General features: G+C 35.3%; 2 protein-coding genes and 1 long non-coding RNA gene across 4 annotated transcripts in view; all 3 read left to right on the top strand.

The window, feature by feature from the left end:
- The window catches only part of LOC107486173 (uncharacterized), a 6503-nt gene extending 4344 nt beyond the window's left edge, over nucleotides 1–2159 (top strand). The window contains exons 2-5 of the mRNA XM_052260746.1: nucleotides 972–1498; nucleotides 1565–1720; nucleotides 1872–1948; nucleotides 2048–2159. Coding sequence (XP_052116706.1) covers nucleotides 972–1498; nucleotides 1565–1720; nucleotides 1872–1948; nucleotides 2048–2159 — 872 coding nt within the window. The remainder of the gene's footprint in view (nucleotides 1–971; nucleotides 1499–1564; nucleotides 1721–1871; nucleotides 1949–2047) is intronic.
- A 683-nt stretch (nucleotides 2160–2842) lies between these two features.
- LOC127746763 (uncharacterized) lies at nucleotides 2843–3884 on the top strand. The gene is made up of 2 exons (XR_008008472.1): nucleotides 2843–2884; nucleotides 3169–3884. It is a non-coding gene; the product is annotated as an uncharacterized LOC127746763 (long non-coding RNA).
- Nucleotides 3885–12501: 8617 nt separating this feature from the next.
- LOC107486436 (disease resistance protein RPP13) lies at nucleotides 12502–16298 on the top strand. Of its 2 annotated transcripts, XM_052261237.1 has the most exons (3): nucleotides 12502–13109; nucleotides 13215–15900; nucleotides 16039–16298. In XM_052261237.1, the coding sequence occupies exons 1-2, from the start codon at nucleotides 12622–12624 to the stop codon at nucleotides 15880–15882; spliced, it is 3156 nt and encodes a 1051-aa protein (XP_052117197.1). In that variant the 5' UTR covers nucleotides 12502–12621; the 3' UTR covers nucleotides 15883–15900; nucleotides 16039–16298. The 2 variants fall into 2 exon arrangements, with proteins under 2 accessions (XP_052117197.1, XP_015962460.1); XM_016106974.3 differs by having other exon boundaries at nucleotides 13215–16298.
- Nucleotides 16299–21089: the final 4791 nt, after the last annotated feature.

Here is a 21089-nt window from a genome sequence, read left to right as displayed (position 1 = left end):
TTTTGTTATGCATATATATGAATTTATATAATAACCCGTATAATTTATACGTATGGTATAATACATATGTTAAAAAAAGATTCCATAATTTTTGAAAACCACTGTTTTATTATATGAAATTGAAATTAAAATTAAATAATTTTTATTTATATAATTTTTTTTCTAATTAGTATCAAGTATTTTCATTAAAATTTCATATCGTTTGTAATTAGTATATATATATATATAAGTCGTAATAGTCAATTGTTTCAATTATTTTGACGTTAATGCTCTTGCGAATGAACTAAGTGGGTATTAAGAAAGGCTAACTAATGAGTAGAAATTTGCATACGATCAAATAATTGGTATTGTTAGCGGTAATATGGGTGGACTTTTCTTCTTATACGGTCAAGGTGGTTGTGGAAAAACATTCTTATGGTCAACTATATCATGCTCAATTAGGTCTAAAGGAGGTATAATTTTAAATGTTGCTTCTTGTGGGATTGCTGTACTTTTGTTGCCTAATGGAAGAACTGCACTTTCAAGGTTTAAAATTTCTTTGGTCATAAATAAGGATTCTTTGTGTAGCATTAAACAGGGAAGTCCTCTTGCAAGGTTAATATCCAAAGCCAAATTAATCATATGGGATGAAGCTCCAATAATAAGTAAGTATTGTTACGAAAATTTAGACAAATGCCTCAGAGACATCTTAAGGTGCTCAGATTCGTATAATGCTCATTTGCCATTTGGAGGTAAAGTTATTGTTCTTAGAGGAGATTTTAGACATATTTTACCTATGATTCCCAGAGGCTCAAGGCAAGATATAATTCAGTCTTTTATTAATTCTTCATATTTGTGGCATAACTATAAGGTTTTGAAGCTTACAAAAAACATGAGATTGTCACTAGGTGAAAATAACAACATACAAGAACTCAGAAATTTTGCAGAATAGCTACTCAAAATTGGTGATGATTTGGCTGGTGATACAACAGATGGTGAATCGATCGTTCATATACCATCTGACATTTTGATTAAGAACTCTGAGACAGCTTTGGATGACCTCATTGATTTCGTGTATCCAGATATGTTATCCAATTTATCCGTTGAAAATTATTTCAAGGATAGAGCAATTCTTGCACCAACTTTGGATTGTGTCACTGATGTCAACAACAAGATGACTGCAGGGTTACTTGGACAAGAAAGAGTCTACTTAAGTTCAGACTCTGTGTGTGCTGAAGAGGGAAATATGGAATTTGAGTTAGATGCTTTCTCGCCGGAGATTTTAAATGGAATAAATTGTTCAGGTCTACCACCACACAAGTTGGTTCTGAAGGTTGGCGCTCCTGTTATGTTGCTGCGAAATATAGACAAAACTAATGGTTTGTGCAATGGAACGAGGATGCAAGTTAGAAGAATGAGAAATCATGTGTTAGAATGCAAGACTTTAACTGGTAACAAAGCTGGAAGTATTGTTCTTATCCCAAGACTGAATCTAATTCCAAATAATGAAACATTACCGGTCATGTTTCAAAGAAGACAATTCCCAATTATCATGTCATTTGCAATGACAATAAATATGTCCTAGGGACAAACTCTATCGAAAGTTGGAATTTACCTTCCAATGTCAGTTTTCACCCATGGTCAATTGTATGTTGCGTTATCAAGGGTAACAAGTAAAGATGGTCTGCGAGTGCTGTTGCAAGATCATGGACACTTGGAAGATAACTGCACGATGAATGTGGTATATAGAGAAGTTTTTGAAATCCTATAATAAAAAGGTAATAACAAAATGTCTTACTAAATCTATTTATTTATTAAAATTTATTACTATCACTTAAAAAAATTTAGAAATTCTAGGAACTAATAGATGAATTCTTATTGTACATTAATAGTTTGAGAATATTAGCTGGAAGTATTGTTCTTATCCAATACTGAATCTAATTCCAAATAATGAAACATTGCCAGTCAGGTTTCAAAGAAGACAATTCCCAATTATCATGTCATTTCTAATCATATAATTTTATATACAAACATTGATACAGTGTTGTTTTATGTATATATTTTGCAGGTATCAAAGGATAGTATTGAATTGTTATTCAGTAGGTTTAAATTATTTATTGTTTATTACAAAACTTTCTGCATTAGGATTCTCTATTAATTTGTTCTTCATTTTGAGCTGATTTTGATATTTTTTTACTTCACAGTAAATCAACATATAAAACTTCGTTGGTAGATTTAAGTATTACTAGATTATTTATGGTCATATTCAGTATATATGCCTGATTTATTGAAAAAGGTAGATTAAATAACTATTTTATAGTTAATACAATTAACACTATATTAAGAAAAGAAAAATAACGCATACAAGTTATTTTTTTATTAATTAAATTATTGTAATTAAAATAAAATTTAACATAACAACTTAAAATTATAATTTCAATTTTATCACGTGCATGGCATGTGTGATTAAACTTGTTTAAGAAATTATTAGTGGGGAGAAGTTGCTTGGCACATTAATAAATAATAATAATCGAAATCATATTTTAGTCATCCAAAAAACACAATCAACGATGAAATAGTTGGTGGATTGATTCATGAACTTGCTTGGTGACTTTGGAATATATTATTCGCTACTTGCAATACTTTGATGAATGATTGATTATACCAGCAAATTTATTATACCAACTACTATATTATTAAACTCTTGATATTAGACTTAACCATAACTTGTCCTTTAGCATCGCCAAGTCATATGTTCAGCATGATGCTCACTCATCTATAGACAATTATTCTTATGATTAAAGAATAGAGAGGTGTAATCAATCAGCTAAGGCCATGGTCCCCTCCAATTTTGTAATTTTTCTCTTTCAATTCAAGTAATGGAACCCAACCAAAGGGAGCAAACGTAAGTTTCACCTTCCGCAACTTTCTTAGGCAGTGCAGGCTCTTTAAGATTTCTTCTGCTTTTGTTGCTTCATGGTCTTGGTATGCAGTTTCATATAAACCGAGTGTTCTCAAGATGGGAAATTAAGCATTGCCCAATAAGCTCCCTAGTTTTGAATTGGCATACACATAACATAGGGTTTCAAGATTCTGCATTTTATATTTTACTTCTTGTGCATCTATTAACAATTTCACCAGAAATTCACAATGAAGATGTCTCAGTTGCTTTAACCCCCCAATTCTTAGGTCCTTCGAAACTACTGTACAGTACATGTAATGTTTCCAAGTACCGGAGGGGTGTCAAGCTCTTCAAATACTCAGCACTTGTTGAAGAACTAACCCGAGCCCATTTCGAAAAATATAGCACATTAACTCGATCGTTTTCTGGAATATGGTGTAACCATCCCCGTGCATCTTCATAAAAGAATAGCGAGTGAGTGGATTCTTTATTGCACGTCTCTAATGAACAGGTATAGGATCCTACTGTGCTAGGAAAGGACAATAATCTACGAGCATTGTTAGTGTTGCTCAATTAATATTAAGAATCATGTGCATATATATTGCTATTTCATGTGTAGTATAGTTAATATCTTAGGCATGATACAAGGTTTAAACCTGTAATCTTCAGATCACAAGTCACCAATGATTATGACATTGTCACATTGAAAGCATTAAAAGAATCAATTCCATCAAAGAAATACTGATGACCATTTAGCTGTATTATGTGCCTATATATGCAATATTATTAAGCTCAAAGATAAAAATATCCGCTGGATGCTATGGCCCAGCTGTTGTTGGGGCATACCTCGTTTCAATGGGAGGTTACTGTGACTTGAGGGGGAATATACTATAGTTTATAATGGTCCTAGCTTTTGACCTGTAATTCTGTATTAGCTTTTGGTTATGATTTTCAATTTTTCTTTTATACATCTTACAGCAGGAGATGTTGCTGGTATTTTATACTTCTCTAGGATTTGGTAACTTGTTATTTCCATATGAATGTTACATTTATGTACACAACTATTATTCACTAGGTGTAAATAAAATTAGCCTACATATAACTCTAAAATCACTATAACATAATATAGAAACCAATGAAAATTAAATAAAAAGTTTGTCTTTTCCATATATATTATTTGAAAGAAACAGGATCGGATATCTTGCCATTCATATCAGAATTTGATATTTGTTTCGGCAAAAACCCTACCCTTGCATCTGCAAAATTTAAATTAAAGGTGGAAGAATTTAGTTAGAAAAATTCCCATACATTCCTAGAGTGTACTTAGAAAGCATCCACAACTACTCATTTTTAAGTTTTAAACTTTTAATATGATCAAGTATTATAAATGAAAACAAGAATTTATAATCTAATTATATTTGTATTACAATCCCGTTTGCTTCAGAAACTTCTTGTGTTGAGTACAAAAAATAAAACATAAAAAATAACAAGATGAATATATGCCTTGAAATACTTATTAGCAAACACCACAAAGAGGTTCTGCATTTTCTTCTTGTGTCTGTTTCTCCTTCACCGTCTGCTAATAAGTGCACTTTGATAATGCTGCCAAGGTGTTTCAATTTCTGAATCTCCCCAGCTTTTGTATAGATGCAATTTGATAGATATATAACAATAAATAACAATAAATAAATAAATAATAGTAATAACATAATGCATTTAATTTTGATATAATGACATGTAAATATAACACGGCCTATTATATTTTAAATATAACCATTATTAGAAAAGGTTTAAAGAAAACTTCATATGAGCTTTGGAAAGGAACCTCATCTAATCTTAAGTATTTCCATAATTTTGATTGCAAATATTTTGTGCTTAATAATAAAAAAAATCTTGAAAAATTTGATCCAAAATCTTATGAAGAAATGTTTGTTGGATACTTTACCACTAGCAAAGCATTTAGGGTTTACCTCAAAGAATATAGATCAATTGAGGAATCCATATATGTGTCTTTTTGTGATTTTAACTCTATTCCAAATGTTGTGTTAGATGATGACGCAGGTAGTGAAACTGATGTGAATCAACAAGCCAATCAAGAAAATTTTAAATCTGTCCCATCTGTTGAATCTGTCTGTCCAAAAATGTCTCGTCAGAATGAAGGAGACATTTCTATTTTGTCTCCTGAACAAGCCAGAGAATCAAGAACAAAACTGTCTATTGAAATTCCTTAAGGTAGAAACTTTTCTCAAAGGCCACTGAATGAAATTTTTGAAGGGTTACCCTCATGAATTCATCATTGGTGATCCTTCACAAGGCAACCACTAGATCCTCGAGCAAGAAGCAAATGGAACCAAGCAATGTTGTCTTCTTATCCCAATTAGAACCTCTCAATGTGAAGCAAGCTCTTGACGACCCTTCATGGATTAAAGTCATGGAGGAAGAGCTAGCACAATTTGAAAAGAATGAGGTTTGGACTCTTGTATCAAATCCGAATGGTAAAAAGGTAACCGTTACAAAATGGATTTTCAAAAATAAATTGGGTAAGGATGGAAGTGTTGTTCGTAACAAGGCTAGACTAGTGGCTCAAGGTTACAATCAAGAGGAAGGTATTGATTTTGATGAGTCATTTGCTCCGATAGCAAGAACAGAAGCAATTAGGTTGCTTCTTGTCTATGCTGCTCACAAGGGCTTTAAAATCATTCAAATGGATGTCAAATGTGCTTTTGTTAATGGTTTTATAGATAAGGAAGTATTTGTGGCTCAACTCTCTGATTTTGAAAGCAAAGAGTTTTCAAATCATATTTTTAAACTCTCAAAGGTTCTTTATGGCCTTAGACAAGCTCCAAGAGCTTGGTATGAAATGTTTAGTGCCTTCTTATTAGAAAATAATTTTCAAATGGGTACCACCGATACTACTTTGTTTATAAAAGAGTTTAATGATGATATCTTGCTTGTTCAAGTTTATGTGGATGGCATTGTGTTTGGTTCGGCCAATGAAGCCTTATGTGAAGAGTTTGGAAAACTTATGCCTAGTGAGTTTGAAATGAGTTTAATGGGAGAATTAACCTTTTTCTTGGTCTTCAAATTAAACAAACTCGTAGTGGTATTTTTATTCACCAAGGTAAATATGCCAAAGAGTTAATAAAAAATTTGGTCTTGAAAATTCAAAACCAATGGGAACTCCTATGCATCCAAACACAAAACTTGACAAGGATGAAAATGAAAAAAATTTAGATGAAACAAAGTATAGAGGAATGATAGGATCCCTCATGTATCTTACATCTTCTAGACCGGATATTGTTCAAAATGTAAGTGTGTGCTCAAGGTTTCAATCTCACCCAAAAGAATCCCATCTTTCGGCTGTTAAAAGAATCATTAGATATATTAAAAGCACTTGTGATCTTGGCTTGTGGTATCCTAAATCTAATGAATTTTGTGCAGTGGGATTTCACGATGCAGATTATGCGGGAGATCGAGTGGATAGAAGAAGCACTTCTGGAATGTGTTGCTTCCTTAGAAACTCACTAAACATGTGGTCAAGCAAGAAGCAAGCCACTGTTGTTCTATCCACGGCTGAAGCTGAATATATATCTGCCGCTGCATGTTGCTCGCAATTAATTTGGTTAAAAACTCAATTGGAAGATTACAAATTGAAAATCAATAGTATACCTCTGTTTTATGATAACATGAGTGCAATAAACATTTCAAAAAAATCCTGTACTACACTCTAGAACCAAGTACATTGAGGTTCGATATCACTTTATTAGGGAACATGTGCAAAATGGTACTATTGATATCCAATTTGTAAAATCTGAAGAGCAACTTGCTGATATTTTCACTAAACCACTGTGTGAAGATAGATTTTGTTCATTAAGGAACAATTTGGGGATGATGGATTTAAGTTTTATTGAAAAAATGTGAATTTTATGCCTCTGTTTGTTTTTGTCTCGTTGGCAGCAGGAAGACAAATCTGGACATATGATGAACAAGTCATTACACACGGGGAGACTGAAATCTGATACCTTGGACTCAAGTCCATTCAACCACCTTTGAGCTCATTCCATGATACTGGCTCATTATTTTTTTGGAATCACGTTTTTAATAAATTATTTTTTAAATAATTTATTTTTGAAAGGATCGTATCTTTTAAAATGGAGTTTTTATCAAATCAAATTTTTTTTCCATATCTTCTCCTACTTTTCAAGAAAAGGTTATTTTAATTATTCTTTTTAATTTTTAATTCCTTGTTAAAACTATTTTTATTAAATGCTAATTACTTTAAATGAGTTTTCATCCACTAAGCATTTATGATGATGTAACCTCTCTCCACTTTCCACTCTCTTCGGCGCTCTCTTCAGATTCTCCCTCTTCATTCCATTCTCTTCATTATGAAAAAGAAACTTGCCACTCGCCGAAGCACTCAAACCCCATAACCCAAAATCCTCCATCATCTAAAGGTCCACAATCCCATACACACATACACATTTATTCTCATTCGACCTCTTCACCCTCTTCTCACTCCACGAACTCCATGGCAAGAAAAGGAATCCATGCAAGGACTTTAACAAGGCAGGAAGCAGCATCATCAAAGAGAAGTTCAAAGGGAAAGGAGCAAGTACCCAAAGGAGAAAAAGACACACCATCTCCATCTCCACGTCCGTCACCACGACGACGACGTTCTATCCCGCTTCCCTCAATTCGGTCTCAACGTTCAAAGAAGCCTATCCTTCATGACACCAGAGAACCTTCCAACCTTGATTCATTTGACTTCAAAAATAAATATGGTAAAAGTCACTCTCATTTTGACCCTTCCCGATTTATATCTTGTGCGGCTTTTGAGTTTCACTCCCAAGTGTTGGTAAATCATCATCTCTGTGCCTCTTATGTGGTTAATCTTGAAAATATTTTTGAAAAAAGAATTGATTTCATTGTATATTTTGATGATCTGAAATGGTCCCCTATTTTCAAAATTCAAAAACTAGTTTACCCAAACCTGGTACGTGAATTCTATACTAACATGATGTTTCATGATGGTGCACTACATTCATATGTCAAAAAGGTCATCTCACTTTGAATCGTGATATTGTAAGTGCTGCTCTGGGGTATCAAGATGAAGGGGTTAGGGCATACATGTTTGGTAAATGGGATAACCATACTGGTGTTTCCCTTCAAGTTGCTCTGACTCGGGTGTGTGAAAATTTTCTGCTCTTGATGGCACAAATCTAACCCATAAGGCTCTCGGTCTTGTGCGAGCCTTGCTACACCGAATCATCACTCATGTTTTGATGCCTCAAAGTGACTTTTATTAGAGGGTTACTGTTTGTGACACCCTTGTGCTATTTGCAATTCTAAACTCTGCTTCTATTTCATTTGCCTATCTGATGATTAGACACATGTGAGACTGTGTCCGCAGTGAAAAGAAATTCAATCGGCCATATGGTATGTTTCTGACATGTATCTTTGAGTATTTTAATGTGGATCTCAGCAATGAGCCAGTTGAGAACATGGTCTTTGTAATCAAAGGCGGAGGAGTTTTCGATTCTGCAAAAGGGAAAAAGACTAAGAGCTCCAAGGCATCAGTATTCACTGAAAGTGAAGATGAAAGTCTTCCTCCGGATTCTTCTGACAAGTCTTGGTTCTCAGAAATCATAAAAGATGTCCTTACAGAGTTCTCTAATATGTCCAGCATAATGGTCAGGTCCTATAAAGAGGCGCGAAAGCTCATCTATTTTGCAGGTTCTCTCCTTGATGAAAAAGGGGAAGGAATGAGCTGGATGATTTGAAATTAAGATTAGGGTTGCTGGCTGATTACTCTAATTTTAATTATTATTTGTGCTATGATTTTAATTATTTGTGCTCTATTTTATTGGCCTTTCTCTGATCCATCATTTTTGCTCTATTTTAAAGGCCGGCTAGTTGATTTGTTTGCTATGTACTCTGAATGTACTCTGTCCTACTCTGTTTCATAAATTTGCTAATGCAATTTTTTTCTAAGAGCAGCATGTTGCCTTTTTCAGGAAAAAAAATGAAATACGAACAACCGCGTAGGTCGTCACAAGTAAAGTAGTAAAAAAAAAATTAAAATAAGCCTGCCATGGCTTACAAATGGAATTTTTAAAAAAGGTTCCGTCTATCGCAAAAATTGCTTGTCTAAGGCTAGTACTGGCGGACCAGTATGCCGCGGTGGTATACCTTTTTTCACATCCTGATTGGGAAGAGAGAACTTGTACCATGATTAGCAGACGCTTCTCAACTCTATCGATTTCAAGCAGACGAGTTGAACATTTCAACGAGGCTGAGGGACACGAACGCATTAAGAAAGCACCAAGCCCTCATACTTGACTTGAGATGGCTGTGCATTTGAAAGAGTTGCAACTCTTATGGAGATTTGAAATATTAGAAGTATAACAACTTGAGCCTTGATTATGTTTATAAAAATATATTTGCTCAAAAATCCAGCTCTTAATTGATAAATATGGTTTTGCATCTTAAAGTTCCATGTTTTGAAAATATAAAATTTTTTTGGAACTGCTTAAGCATGTTTACAGGTACTGCTTTCATAGGATATATGCACACCTTAAGGGGGAGCAATTTGATCAATTAAAAGGGGGAGGATTCGGCCAAATCTTCAAGGGAGTTTTCTAATCCTAATCCTTTTCAATTCATTCTTAATAATGTTTGTCATCAAGAGTGAGATTGTTGAGTTTGAAAAACTTGAATTATTATTATGATTAAATATTATTAATATATTAATTAGAAAATTATTTAAAGGGGTAGCAAAGCTAATTTGACCAAGAAATAAGTACACAGCCCAAAACAATTTTCTTCTTAGACCAACAAAGCCTTGGTCCAAATTGAAGGAAGAGAGAAAGACTCCAAGCAAGCCACGGTTACCTACTAGATTGTGGAATGGAATTCAAAATTCAAATGAATTAATTGCTTGCATAGGTAACCGAAACATAAAATTAAATTGAGTTAATTTTATATTGAATTCTTTTTATCTTCTCTCTCATTTCTCTCTTATTTTCGGTTGTCATTCAATCAGAAGAAGAATAAAGAAAACAAGTTATCAGAGAAAAAGTTAATAGTGGCCTATGGAAGAAGAAAAGGCTAGGATGAAGAAAGCCAATAGAAAAGGAAGATCCGAAGCAAAGTATGGCTAAATTTTTGCCATTGAAGGCAAGATTTCAAAAAGAGCTTCAAGATCTTCCATGCCAAGAAGCGTGAAAAATCCATCTCGGTCAGAAAAGAAGATCTCAGTGGCTAAAGCTCATTTACATTTTTGTTATTCCAAGATAGAAGGTAGCTACTGGAGCTACGGAAGAGGAAGAAGCAAATATGAAAAGCGTGGAGCTGTCAAGGGTCAGAAGTTCATCAAGGGTCAGAGTTCTTTCTTGGAGCCAAAGTCAAGATCAAGGGCTCAGAATGAAGGAACTTGATGAGAAAGGTTGAAAGAGGTACATGCATGTTAGTTTGCTTTCGATTTTTCCTCTCTCTTCTCTCTATCTGAACCGAAGCTGTTTTTAGTTGAAGAAGAAGTAATTTGGGATGAACGGCCAAGGGTTGAGACACGGAGAGAAAGCACAAAGTTCTCATAGCTACCCTAAGCTAACAGATTTCTTCTCCTTCAATGGGTTTCATTCTATTTTCTTTTTCTTAGTGTTGTCTGTCTAGGTCTCATGGTAAAAGGAAAACATGGTGAGGTTTGTAAGAAAAAACCAGTGAGAGGAAAAAGGTAGTGATCAATACTAGAAAAAAGTCGTAGATGTCTCAGAGTTTCTTTGTACATCTGTATGTTGTGTTTCATGATCTTGTGGGGATTTTCATGCAAGTTGAGTTAGCACTTTGTGGTTGAAAGCTTGGTAGGACTCCAAGTCAAGTTTAGATTTGGAGATAGAATCTGGATTTGTCCCAGATAGGGTTGGGTAGATCCTGGAAAAGAATTGGTGTATGTAATCTGATGATTATAGTAAAATTCTATTTATGATTATAGTAAAATTCCATCACTGTTGTGATGGAGACTGGATGTAGGCTGTATTGCACTTAGTAGCTGAACCAGGATACTTCTGGGTGTGATTCTTTCTTTCTCTTCTACTCCTATTCTGTTTCTGTTGTGTTGGAGACAAAATTGAAAAATATCTTCTAACCGGTTACGAGACAAAAAGAAAATGTCTCTTAACTTGTTATGAGACAAAAAACAGAAATATCTCCTGAAGTTCCTTTAAAAATCAGAAAGTAATATTCGGCAAAAAGGGGCTAAGATTCAACCCCCATTCTCTTAGTCACTGATTACTATCAATAAAGAAGTTTGAATATTTGATATTTATAATTAATTATCATTGTGTTTGAGTATAATTTTGTCACTGTAATTAAAGTGAATTTATTTTAACTAAGAGTTTGCTAATTATACAACTGTCTCTTAGCTTGTAGGGCTATAGATGCTCTGCTTACTCACTGAGTTACAAAAACTCATTTTGTTCTTTCATTTTTTTCAGATATGGGTCTTGATCCTAATCCAATTTCATCAGTTCCGCTCTAATTTTATTTGTGTTGGTGAGCCCTTTACTGTTTAAGGACTTGATGTTTTGTGTAAATAGTTTTAAAGCTCTATAGACTTGTTAAATTGCTCCATGTGACACAGACAGGATCCGACATTAGTTACTGAATATGTTGTTTATAAATATTCTAGTAGATGAAACTAATAGATTATGCTTTGCTGTATTATTAAAGTCGAATTTTATGTAAATATGATGATTATGTTTTAAATATGAGGCTAAAAATGTGTTGCTTTTTAGCATAATTGGAAGTTCTATTTGTTTCTGTTTTCTATAATATCAATTTCTAAAGCTTATTTCGAAAGATTTTCCTAAGCGTCAATCACAGCTAGATTGGGTCGTGACGTTTGAATTAATTTGTAAAAAGAGATGTGAAAATCAAACCATTTTAGTAGCATTTTTTATAATTAAAATATAACAATGATGTTAAAAACTTATTTTGTAACCCACTTTTTTAAAAATTTTAAAAAGTGCAAATTTGCAACAATTTATGATCAAAATTGATACAATATTTAATAATAATAAGCTGATAACAATAAGTTCATTTTTTGGAAGCAGTGAAATTAAATTAGGTAATAACAATCCCTCTAAGTTAAAAGTTTAATTAATTTTGATTAGAGATTTAAACTATTTATCCCTGTCCATTAACAATTTCACACCCAATTAACTTCTCTGGTCTAGGCTCTTTAAAAGTACCACGTGTTCCTTTCAGATTGGACATTTGTCCTTAACAATCTTAGCGATTGTTTTGGTCTAGCCACCTCAAAAGTCAGTCAAGTCACCAACATAAAAACATGCCTCTTGATTACATAAAAGATAAAACTTAATAATTTATCTTAAAAAAATATTTAATATAAGGAAAAGACTGCAAAAAGCAAATAAAATGAGACTCTCCAAATCATTGTGTCCAGGTAAGGAATTTCTTCCTAGTAGTTGTTCATCAAAAAATTAAATAAATAAATAATGCAAAAAGCAACAAATGGGAGCGGGAAAGCAAATCATGAAAGCTAGCAATAGTGCAAATTGTATATTTAAAATATTTAGACTAAGCAACTACCAAGAAACTTGTTAACGCTTTTGTTTGTAATGACTTCAATTCACCTACTCTCCATTTCTGTTTCTATTGCTTTTATATCTTTCGCTGATTTTTATTTTTGCAATTAAATCCTTCCAAAGACTGTTACTATGGCAGGTTCCTCATCATCAGATCAAGGTGTATCACATTTCAAGTATGATGTTTTTCTGAGCTTTAGAGGCTACACAAGACTCGAATTCACAGACGCACTCTATCATGCTTTGATCAACAGAGGAATCCACACCTTCAGAGATAACGACGAGCTGAGAATAGGCGAGGAACTGGAAGGTGCTCTTCTTGAAGCAATTGAAAGATCAAGGATGTCAATTCTTGTACTCTGTGATGAGTATCCAACTTCCAAGTGGTGCCTTGATGAACTCGTCAAGATCATGGAGTGTTCCGGCAACGGAACAAAGCGACCGGTGTTACCGGTCTATTTCCGTGTGGCAAAATCAGATGTGCAGTTTCAGAAAAATAAGTATGAAACAGCCATGGCTGCTCATCAAGTAAAAGGCAGATACAATCACAAGTTGGAAGCATGGAGGTCAGCCTTGTCTCGAGTAGGCAAGATTTATGGTCAACGCTGTGATCAGAATACGTGAGTAGCTACTTTATTTACGATTCATTTGTCTATTAGTATTTTATATATTTCTATAAAAGAAGACAAGTTTAAATGCAAAGAAAATGTGTATGTTCTTTGCAGACCATTTGGTATTGCTATTAACAACATTGTCCAAGAGGTCATAGAAGGACTTCCTCCTTTGCCTCTGTATATTCACCATCCACTTGGATGTGATTCTAAACTTGAAGAGGCAAAATCATTTCTACAGATTGGTTCATCTGATGCTAGCCGTTTGATGCTGGGAATTCATGGAGATGGTGACCTAAGTCAATTTGTTGCGGAGTTGTATAACAAGATTAGGTGTGACTTTGCAACTGCAAGTTTTCTTTCCGGTATCAGTAAGAAAACAAATGCAAGTGGCGGTGGCCTAGAAGATCTACAAAAAACGCTTCTTTCTGAGATGAAAGAGAAGGTAAAGAATAAGATCGGAAGCACATTCCGTGGATCTTCTGAAATAAAACAAAGACTAGGCAAAAAAGGAGTTCTTCTGATTTTGGATGATGTTGATAATATACAACAACTGAAATCACTAGCCGGAGAAATCGATTGGTTTGGTCCTGGCAGTAGGATCATCATAACAACAAGATATGAAGATGTGCTAGATGAGCATGCTGGTGTTGATATTAAGAAATATCGCTTCGATGAAGGTGAATTCGAAGGCCACAGAGGAGAAAATGTAGTGGGATTGGAGGAAGACTTGGATGTAATAATTAACCAACTCAAAGAAGAAGATTCTGCTAGGAATGTTGTTTCCATTGTTGGCATGGGTGGGTTGGGCAAGACTACTCTTGCCCGAAAGGTGTACAATAGCGATGAGGCCAGAGAGCTATTTCCTTGCCGCGCATGGGCAACCGTTTCCAAAGAGTGCATGCCAACGGAAGTTTTCAAAAACCTTCTCAAGTGTTTGAAGGTAGACGAAGCTGAATATAAAAAAGCAGATGAAGAGAAGTTGAAAGATATGGTGAGAAAACGTTTGAATGGGAAAAAGTACTTGGTAGTGCTTGACGATATCTGGGAAGCAAACGTATGGGACAAGGTAAAGGGTCCTTTACCGGATAACAACAATGGCAGCATGATACTAGTAACTACTCGTAATGATCGAATGGCGAATTATGCAAGGTCAAAGGAGCCTCACCACCAACTACACTTCTTAGATGAAGATCAAAGTTGGGAAATGTTTCGCAATAAGGTGTTTGGCAGAGAAGAGTGTCCTCCTCCTTTAGAGCTTATTGGAAGATCAATTGCTTTCGAAAGCTGCAAAGGTTTACCATTGGCTATCAAAACCATAGCCGGGATTGTCGCGAAGAAGGGGAGATCAAAGGATGCATGGGAAGAAATCAAGGACCTGCTCCCTTATTGGTCTGTTGCTGAAGACCCGGAAGGTAAAGAGATGATGAAGATATTGAAGTATAGCTACGATGATCTGCCTGAGAAAATGAAGCCATTCTTCCTATATCTTGGTGTGTTTCCTGAAGATGTAGAGATTCGGGTGAGAGACTTAATCCATGTATGGATGGCAGAAGGATTCTTAGAACCAATCCAGACTGGAAGATCAAAACCACCACCAGAACCTGAAGATATTGGTGAGCAATACTTGAAGGAGCTAGTGGATCGTAACTTGGTACAAGTGGCCAAGAGGAGGAGTGATGGCAAAGGCGTGAAAACATGTCAGATCCACGATCTCATCCGCGATCTGTGCATATTGGTGAGTAAAGACAACCCTGATAACAGTAACAATGCTCGCAGGTTTACCTTTTTCAGGAGCATAGGATCCTATGCATGTTCGGTAACATGTAATCATTCAAGCACTTGTTCCTTGTTCGTTTATGGAAATGTCGACGGGTGGTCAAATCATATTCCAGCAGATTGCCCAGTCAATGTGCTATATTTGAATGGATTGGATGGGGAGCTAACATTTATAGAGAATGCTCAGTACTTGGAGAGGTTGAAAAGCATCAAGTTCTTGAAAATGGATTATGCTGCCTTACATCGGTTATTTAGGCTTCAGAGTTTACAAACAATGCATGTAATATCCACTTTTGATAGGGAGAAAATAAGTGTTAAGGGGTTAAAGCAAATGAGACATTTTCGTTGCCACTCCACAGAGCATTTGTTGGTAAATGAAAGGGTAAAACATAGAATGGAGAATGTCCAAACCCTGTTTTTTGTGTCTGCAGATTCACAACTAGGGATCTTACTCAACAATGGCTGCTTTCCCAACTTGAGAACGCTGGGTTTAGTGATAAGTGAAGACGAAGGTCATTTAGTAGACGTAAACTTGAGGAGCCTGCACCGCCTAAGCGAGCTTCGTAAACTGAAACTTGAGTTTGACATCTCTGTAAGAGTTCCATTAGGTAACATTACATTTCCGTCAAATCTTAGCAAGATTGTCTTGACATGGTGTAATGGTTTGGAGTACCAAGACATGAATGCTTTGGGACGGATTCGCAGGCTTCAAATTTTAAAATTATATGAAGTAGGTTGTTCCCAAAAGGTCCTTAATTGTGGTAGTGCTGGAAGCTTTCCGCAGCTTCAAGTGTTTATCATGATATTTGTGAATGTCACGTGTGTTACATTAGAAGATGGTGCGATGCCTAGACTTCGACGTGCTGTCTTTCGTGAGTGCCCTGGCTTGATGTTGCAGTCCCTTCCTGAACAAATGCTTTCCTTGGATAGTAACTTGCATTTTATTGAATATAAGGAGGAGAGGAGGACGAGGAGGAGGAGGACGAGGAGGAGGATTGATTGATTGATTGATTATTCTGAGGTATTGAAAGTCAATGTCACTGCTTCTGTCCCAAAAGGACAGGCATATATATGATTTATGCTACCTGATTACCTTTTTCATGCAACTTGTTTTTTATGCTTTTGCTAATAAGGTGAATCATTCATTTTATTTGTGCAGAACTCTCCTCCATAATTCATATCATTACATGTGGTCCTGCAGCCTCATTGTATTGTAATGGAGTGTGATCCTCTAATATTGCACTGTTTTTCTTTCTTTTATTTTAATAAAGTGCTTGTTTTTATTTTGAGTGACACTTTTTTTGTACTATTTTGGTATTTTAATTTCTCAAACACATTTGTATTGTGATTCGCTTTTACGTTATGCATGTTGTCTTGAAGGTTTGAATGACATGTAATTTCTTCCATGTTATAAATAAATATGAGATGAGTTCATATTGCTAGTGTATAGCATTAAATCCTGCATCATGGCTAAGATTCCAAATCACTCCATCATATGTCTACTTTGATATATATCATATATTGATGTGAAAGACAATTAATAAATCAGAATAAGAATAAAAATAAAAAATAAATGATCATAATGAATATTATATATATAACCGACTTATAACTTTATAGAAGATTTTTCTTTTTTCTGAGTCATCTTCAATCGACCGAGCTTAAAGACCTTATCAGTTCAGAATCACGATCCTTATAAGGAAAGTCTACATACTGAAAGTTACTACCTAAGGAACGCATATGTTTAGGAACTCGCTCCAATTCAAAGCACTCACGGATGAACACACGTCGAAGACGAGGCATCGCACCTTCTTCCATTGTAAGATATGAAACAGACACGGCTCTCATGATAAACACTTTTAGCTGCGGGAAACTCCCAGCACCACCAAGATGGAGAGTTTCAGTGCTTAATCCTCCGTATAATTTTAAAACTCGGAGACTAGCAATCCGTCCTAAAGCATTCATGACACCGGAGTTCAACTCATTCGTACACAATAACGAAATCTTGGTAAGATTTGGCGGAAACACAATTGCATCCAATGAGAAATTTTCGGGATTATAATAGCATAACTTGACCTTGTTTACACTTTTTGGGCAATGCAAGCTCAAGGGCTTCATTGTCTTTTTTCCGAATTGAAGATAGATTTAAACCCAGCGATGTCAAGTTAGGAAAGTAGCCGTTGTTGAGTAGGAACTCTGCCTCTGCATCAACACACACGTGATACAGGATTCGGAGATTCTGCATTCTTCTTCTTGTGTCTGCTAATAACTTCACTCCGGTAACGCTGCGAACATAATTCAATTGCTCAATCCCAAATCTTATGTCGACAATCTCAAGAGGATTATCCAGAATACGCAAGGTTTCTAACTTGTCAAGTGTCGGTAACAAATTTGTGGTAAAACTAAGACGCACCCTGAGGTATCTTAGGTGGAGCAAGTTCTTGATATTTTCCTCTTCTCCCTCTTTGTATAGGAAGCTTGTTGAGAAGTACAGCACATGAACTCGGAAGCTTTCTTCTGCTGGGATATGACTGGACCAACCAACTCATTGCTGCATCGCATCACTACCCACATTTTGACTCCACAAAGTGGTTCTCACAATAGGGTAACTGTATCCGATTCCTTAATAATTTTTGCCCTTGTTACTTCTACTCCTATTTCATTTGCTTATCTCATGATCAGACATATGTGGGACTGTGTAAGAAGTACCAAAAAGGCTAACTTACCTTATGGAATGTTTCTCACATGTATTTTTGAGTACTATAAGGTAGATTTAACAAATGAGACTGTGGAGAACAAAATCTCTATGATTAAAGGCGGTGGTGCTGTAAAAGGAGCAAAGGGTAAGAAATCAATGCCAATGGACAGTGACCTTGAAAGCCAGTTTGAATCCTCCAAATCAACCGAGTCAACAAGGGAAATCCTCACCGAATTCTCTAACATGTCTACACTCATGATTCAATTCCATAGGGCTTCCCGAAAGCTAGCCTATGAAAATGAACGTGCTTGGGGGAGATGTAGAGAGCGAGTTGGTATGATGCTGGAGAACTTGGAAAAGGATCTGGGCGCTGGCAGTGAAGAAGAAGTTGCAGATTCTGATTATAACTTGTCTGATGATTAATGCTTGTTTTCTCTTACTTGATATTGGCTCTATTAGGCTCAATCCATTTTTTGTATGAGCATGACTTGAAACTCCCTACTCTGTGATACTTTGACACACTCTTGTTACTTTTGTTATGAATATTTTGCATTATTATTCATATTTTGTGCAGGTGCCCCTTGATGACAAAAGGGGGAGGATAGTCTCCAAAATTAAAATTTGGAGCTAAATGAAACAGGGGGAGGATAATGAAAACAGGGGTTGAAATTTTCAATTGATGAAAATTCATGATTACCCTTGTTTAAAGAATGCATGCTGTCATCATATCTGTTTCACTATGGTTACTGCTGTTTATTGCATTAGGCATTTGGTTTAAAATGATGTTTGATTTATTGAATACCTGATTGTGGATTTACCTGATGAACATGTTTTTATTTGGAATATTCTTATTCATCTTGGTAAATATATTAATCAGAAAACATATTTTTGGTAGTCCCTTTAAACTGTGTTATCTAACAGCTGCCATGTTTTGTTCATATGAGATTCAAAAATATTTTCCTTACTTGGATGATATAGCTCTGATACTTAGACTGGAAAATAATTGATTTTTTTGAACAACACTGTTTGAGCATAGTTGATGTGTAATTTGAGCAGTAAATCAGTTTTGATATCAAATGAGTTTTGATTATCAATTAAAACTGCTCATAAATCAAGCATTTAGCATCATGTATAAATATGCTAAATAACATTGTATTTTTGAAAGCTTGATTAAAATGTTACAGGTTATGCTTCCCTTAAGATAGCATATATTAAGGGGGAGGCAAGTAACAATATGGAAAGGAAGAAACTTAATCTTCAAAGGGAGTACTCGTACTCTAATCTTTAATTTCTTTCCATTTTAATTTTAATAATGTTTGTCATCAAGGGGAAGATTGTTTAGTTTGGAAAACTCCAAATTAATTTTTGTGATGAACAAACATTATTAAAATATTTAATTACAAAATTATTAATTCAATGTTATTTGATTATATGCTAATTAATAATTTTGTAATGCAGGAATTGAATTGGGCCGAAAATAAAATAAAATGCTGCAGCCCAAGTGTGAATTTGCTTTCCAATTCAGCATTGATTCAAAAATATTCAATGATATATGGCTGAATTATTGTAATGATTTATTGGGCTAGATTAACATTGTTACAAGCCCAAAGAAAGCTTCCCATGTTTGATCCAAATCCATCAGGAAAGAAATTGATACTAGTTGGGCCAAGAATAATCCTTATTGCAACCAAGCCCAAAATTATTGAATGCTTCCATGCATTACCCGAATCCATGAAGCTTCCAACGGATTCCAACTCACTTTTTGAAGGATTTGAAATTTAAATTGCATGTTGGGTTTTGCATGGTTATCTCTTCTCTCTCTGTGTGGCCGAACCGGATCTGTTTCTTGAAGGAAAAGAAGCTGAGCTCGGGTTTGTGTTTCAACCGTGAAGGCTTCACTTCTCTATAAAAGGGGTGAACAGTCATGGTTTGATTCAAGGAGTAAGATTTGAGAGTGCAAAGCACAGAGTTCTCAGAGCTACCTAAGCTAGCAGTTCTTCTTCTCCTTCAATATTTTCTGTTTTGTATTTTTCTGTTTAATTTTGTCATGTCTTGAGTCTCATGGAAAAAGGCAAACAGTAAGGTTTGTAAGAAAAAGCCATAGAGCGGAAAAAGGCAGAGAGTGCAAAATTAAAAGAAAAAGCCATAGATGTCCTAGAGTTCCTTTGTACATCTGTGTTGTGTTTCATGATTCTGTGGGAATCCCCTTGTAAGTTGGGTTAGCACTTTACAAATGTGTAATCTGGATGATTATAGTGAAATTCCATCATTATTGTGATGGAGACTGGATGTAGGCTGCACTGCACTTAGCAGCTGAACCAGGATATATCTGGGTGTAATCTTCTCTCTCTCTTCCTACTTCAATTCTGTTTTTACTGTTCAGATGAAAAATCAAAAATGTCTCGTGTCAAGTGACGAGACAAAATGAAAATGTCTCATGGCTAGGGACGAGATAAAACAGAAATGTCTCTTCTAAGTCCAGCAAGTGTTAGCAAGCAAAAAGGGGCTAAGATTCAACCCCCCTTCTCTTAGCCACTGAAACCATCAATTGGTATCAGAGCTTGGTCTCAAAGAGATCAAGCTTTGCAGCTTGGAGTAAAGATCCTCATGGCAGAAAACAGTGGCGCAAGTGTGTTATCATACAATCTGGCTGAAGGACAATCAAGCAACAGACCTCCCCTCTTTAATGGGAAAAATTATACCTATTGGAAGGAGAGGATGAAGATATTTGTACAAGCCGTGGATTATAGACTTTGGAAGATCATCTTGGAAGGTCCTAAATTTCCAACTACCACAAATGCTCAAGGAGTAGTCTCTCTTAAACCAGAAGCAAGCTAGACCGAGGAAGATAGGAAGACGGTGGAGTTAAATGCCAAGGCAACCAATCTGCTCAACTGTGCCATCAGCTTTGAGGAGTACTGACGAGTATCATGATGCACAACGGCAAAGGAAATCTGGGACAAGTTGCAAATCACTCATGAAGGAACTACCATTGTAAAGAAAAATCGGACAGACATGTTAAACATGGAATATGAGATGTTTGCAATGAAGGAAGGAGAGTCCATTGATGAACTCTTCGAACGGTTCAATATCATCACTGTTGGCTTAGATGCTCTTGGAATCACACATTCAGAATCTGTGCTAGTGAGAAGAGTGTTGAGATGTCTCACAAAAGAGTGGGAAACAAAAGCTTTAATTATTTCTGAGAGTAGTAACTTAGACTCCATGACACTTGATGATTTGAGAGGAAATCTACTTGCTTTTGAAAACTCCTATTTGAAAAAAGATTCAAAAAAGAAAGGAATTGCTTTTTCTTCTATGACTAACCCTCTGGACGATGAATCCAGTGATAACTCTTCTGAAAATGAGTTTGTGTTGTTTGCAAAAAAATTCAGGAAAATGGTGAAACTCAGAGGCAAAGGCAGCAGCTCAAGGAAGATGAAGAAAGACCTTAGCAAAGTAACTTGTTACAATTGCAAGGAAATGGGTCATTTCAAATCTGATTGTCCCAA

The sequence above is a fragment of the Arachis duranensis genome, chromosome 4 (assembly GCF_000817695.3).
Source record: "Arachis duranensis cultivar V14167 chromosome 4, aradu.V14167.gnm2.J7QH, whole genome shotgun sequence".
NCBI lineage: Eukaryota > Viridiplantae > Streptophyta > Magnoliopsida > Fabales > Fabaceae > Arachis > Arachis duranensis.
Note: the sequence above shows the minus strand (reverse complement) of the source record. Positions and strands in the feature narration are given on the sequence as shown.

Excerpts from the sequence above, each read along its gene's own strand:
- LOC107486436 (XM_052261237.1), top strand. The coding sequence starts at position 12,622 with ATGGCAGGTTCCTCATCATCAGATCAAGGTGTATCACATTTCAAGTAT. Across the intron at positions 13,110-13,214 it reads CAACGCTGTGATCAGAATAC|ACCATTTGGTATTGCTATTA; the intron begins GTGAGTAGCTAC and ends TGTTCTTTGCAG.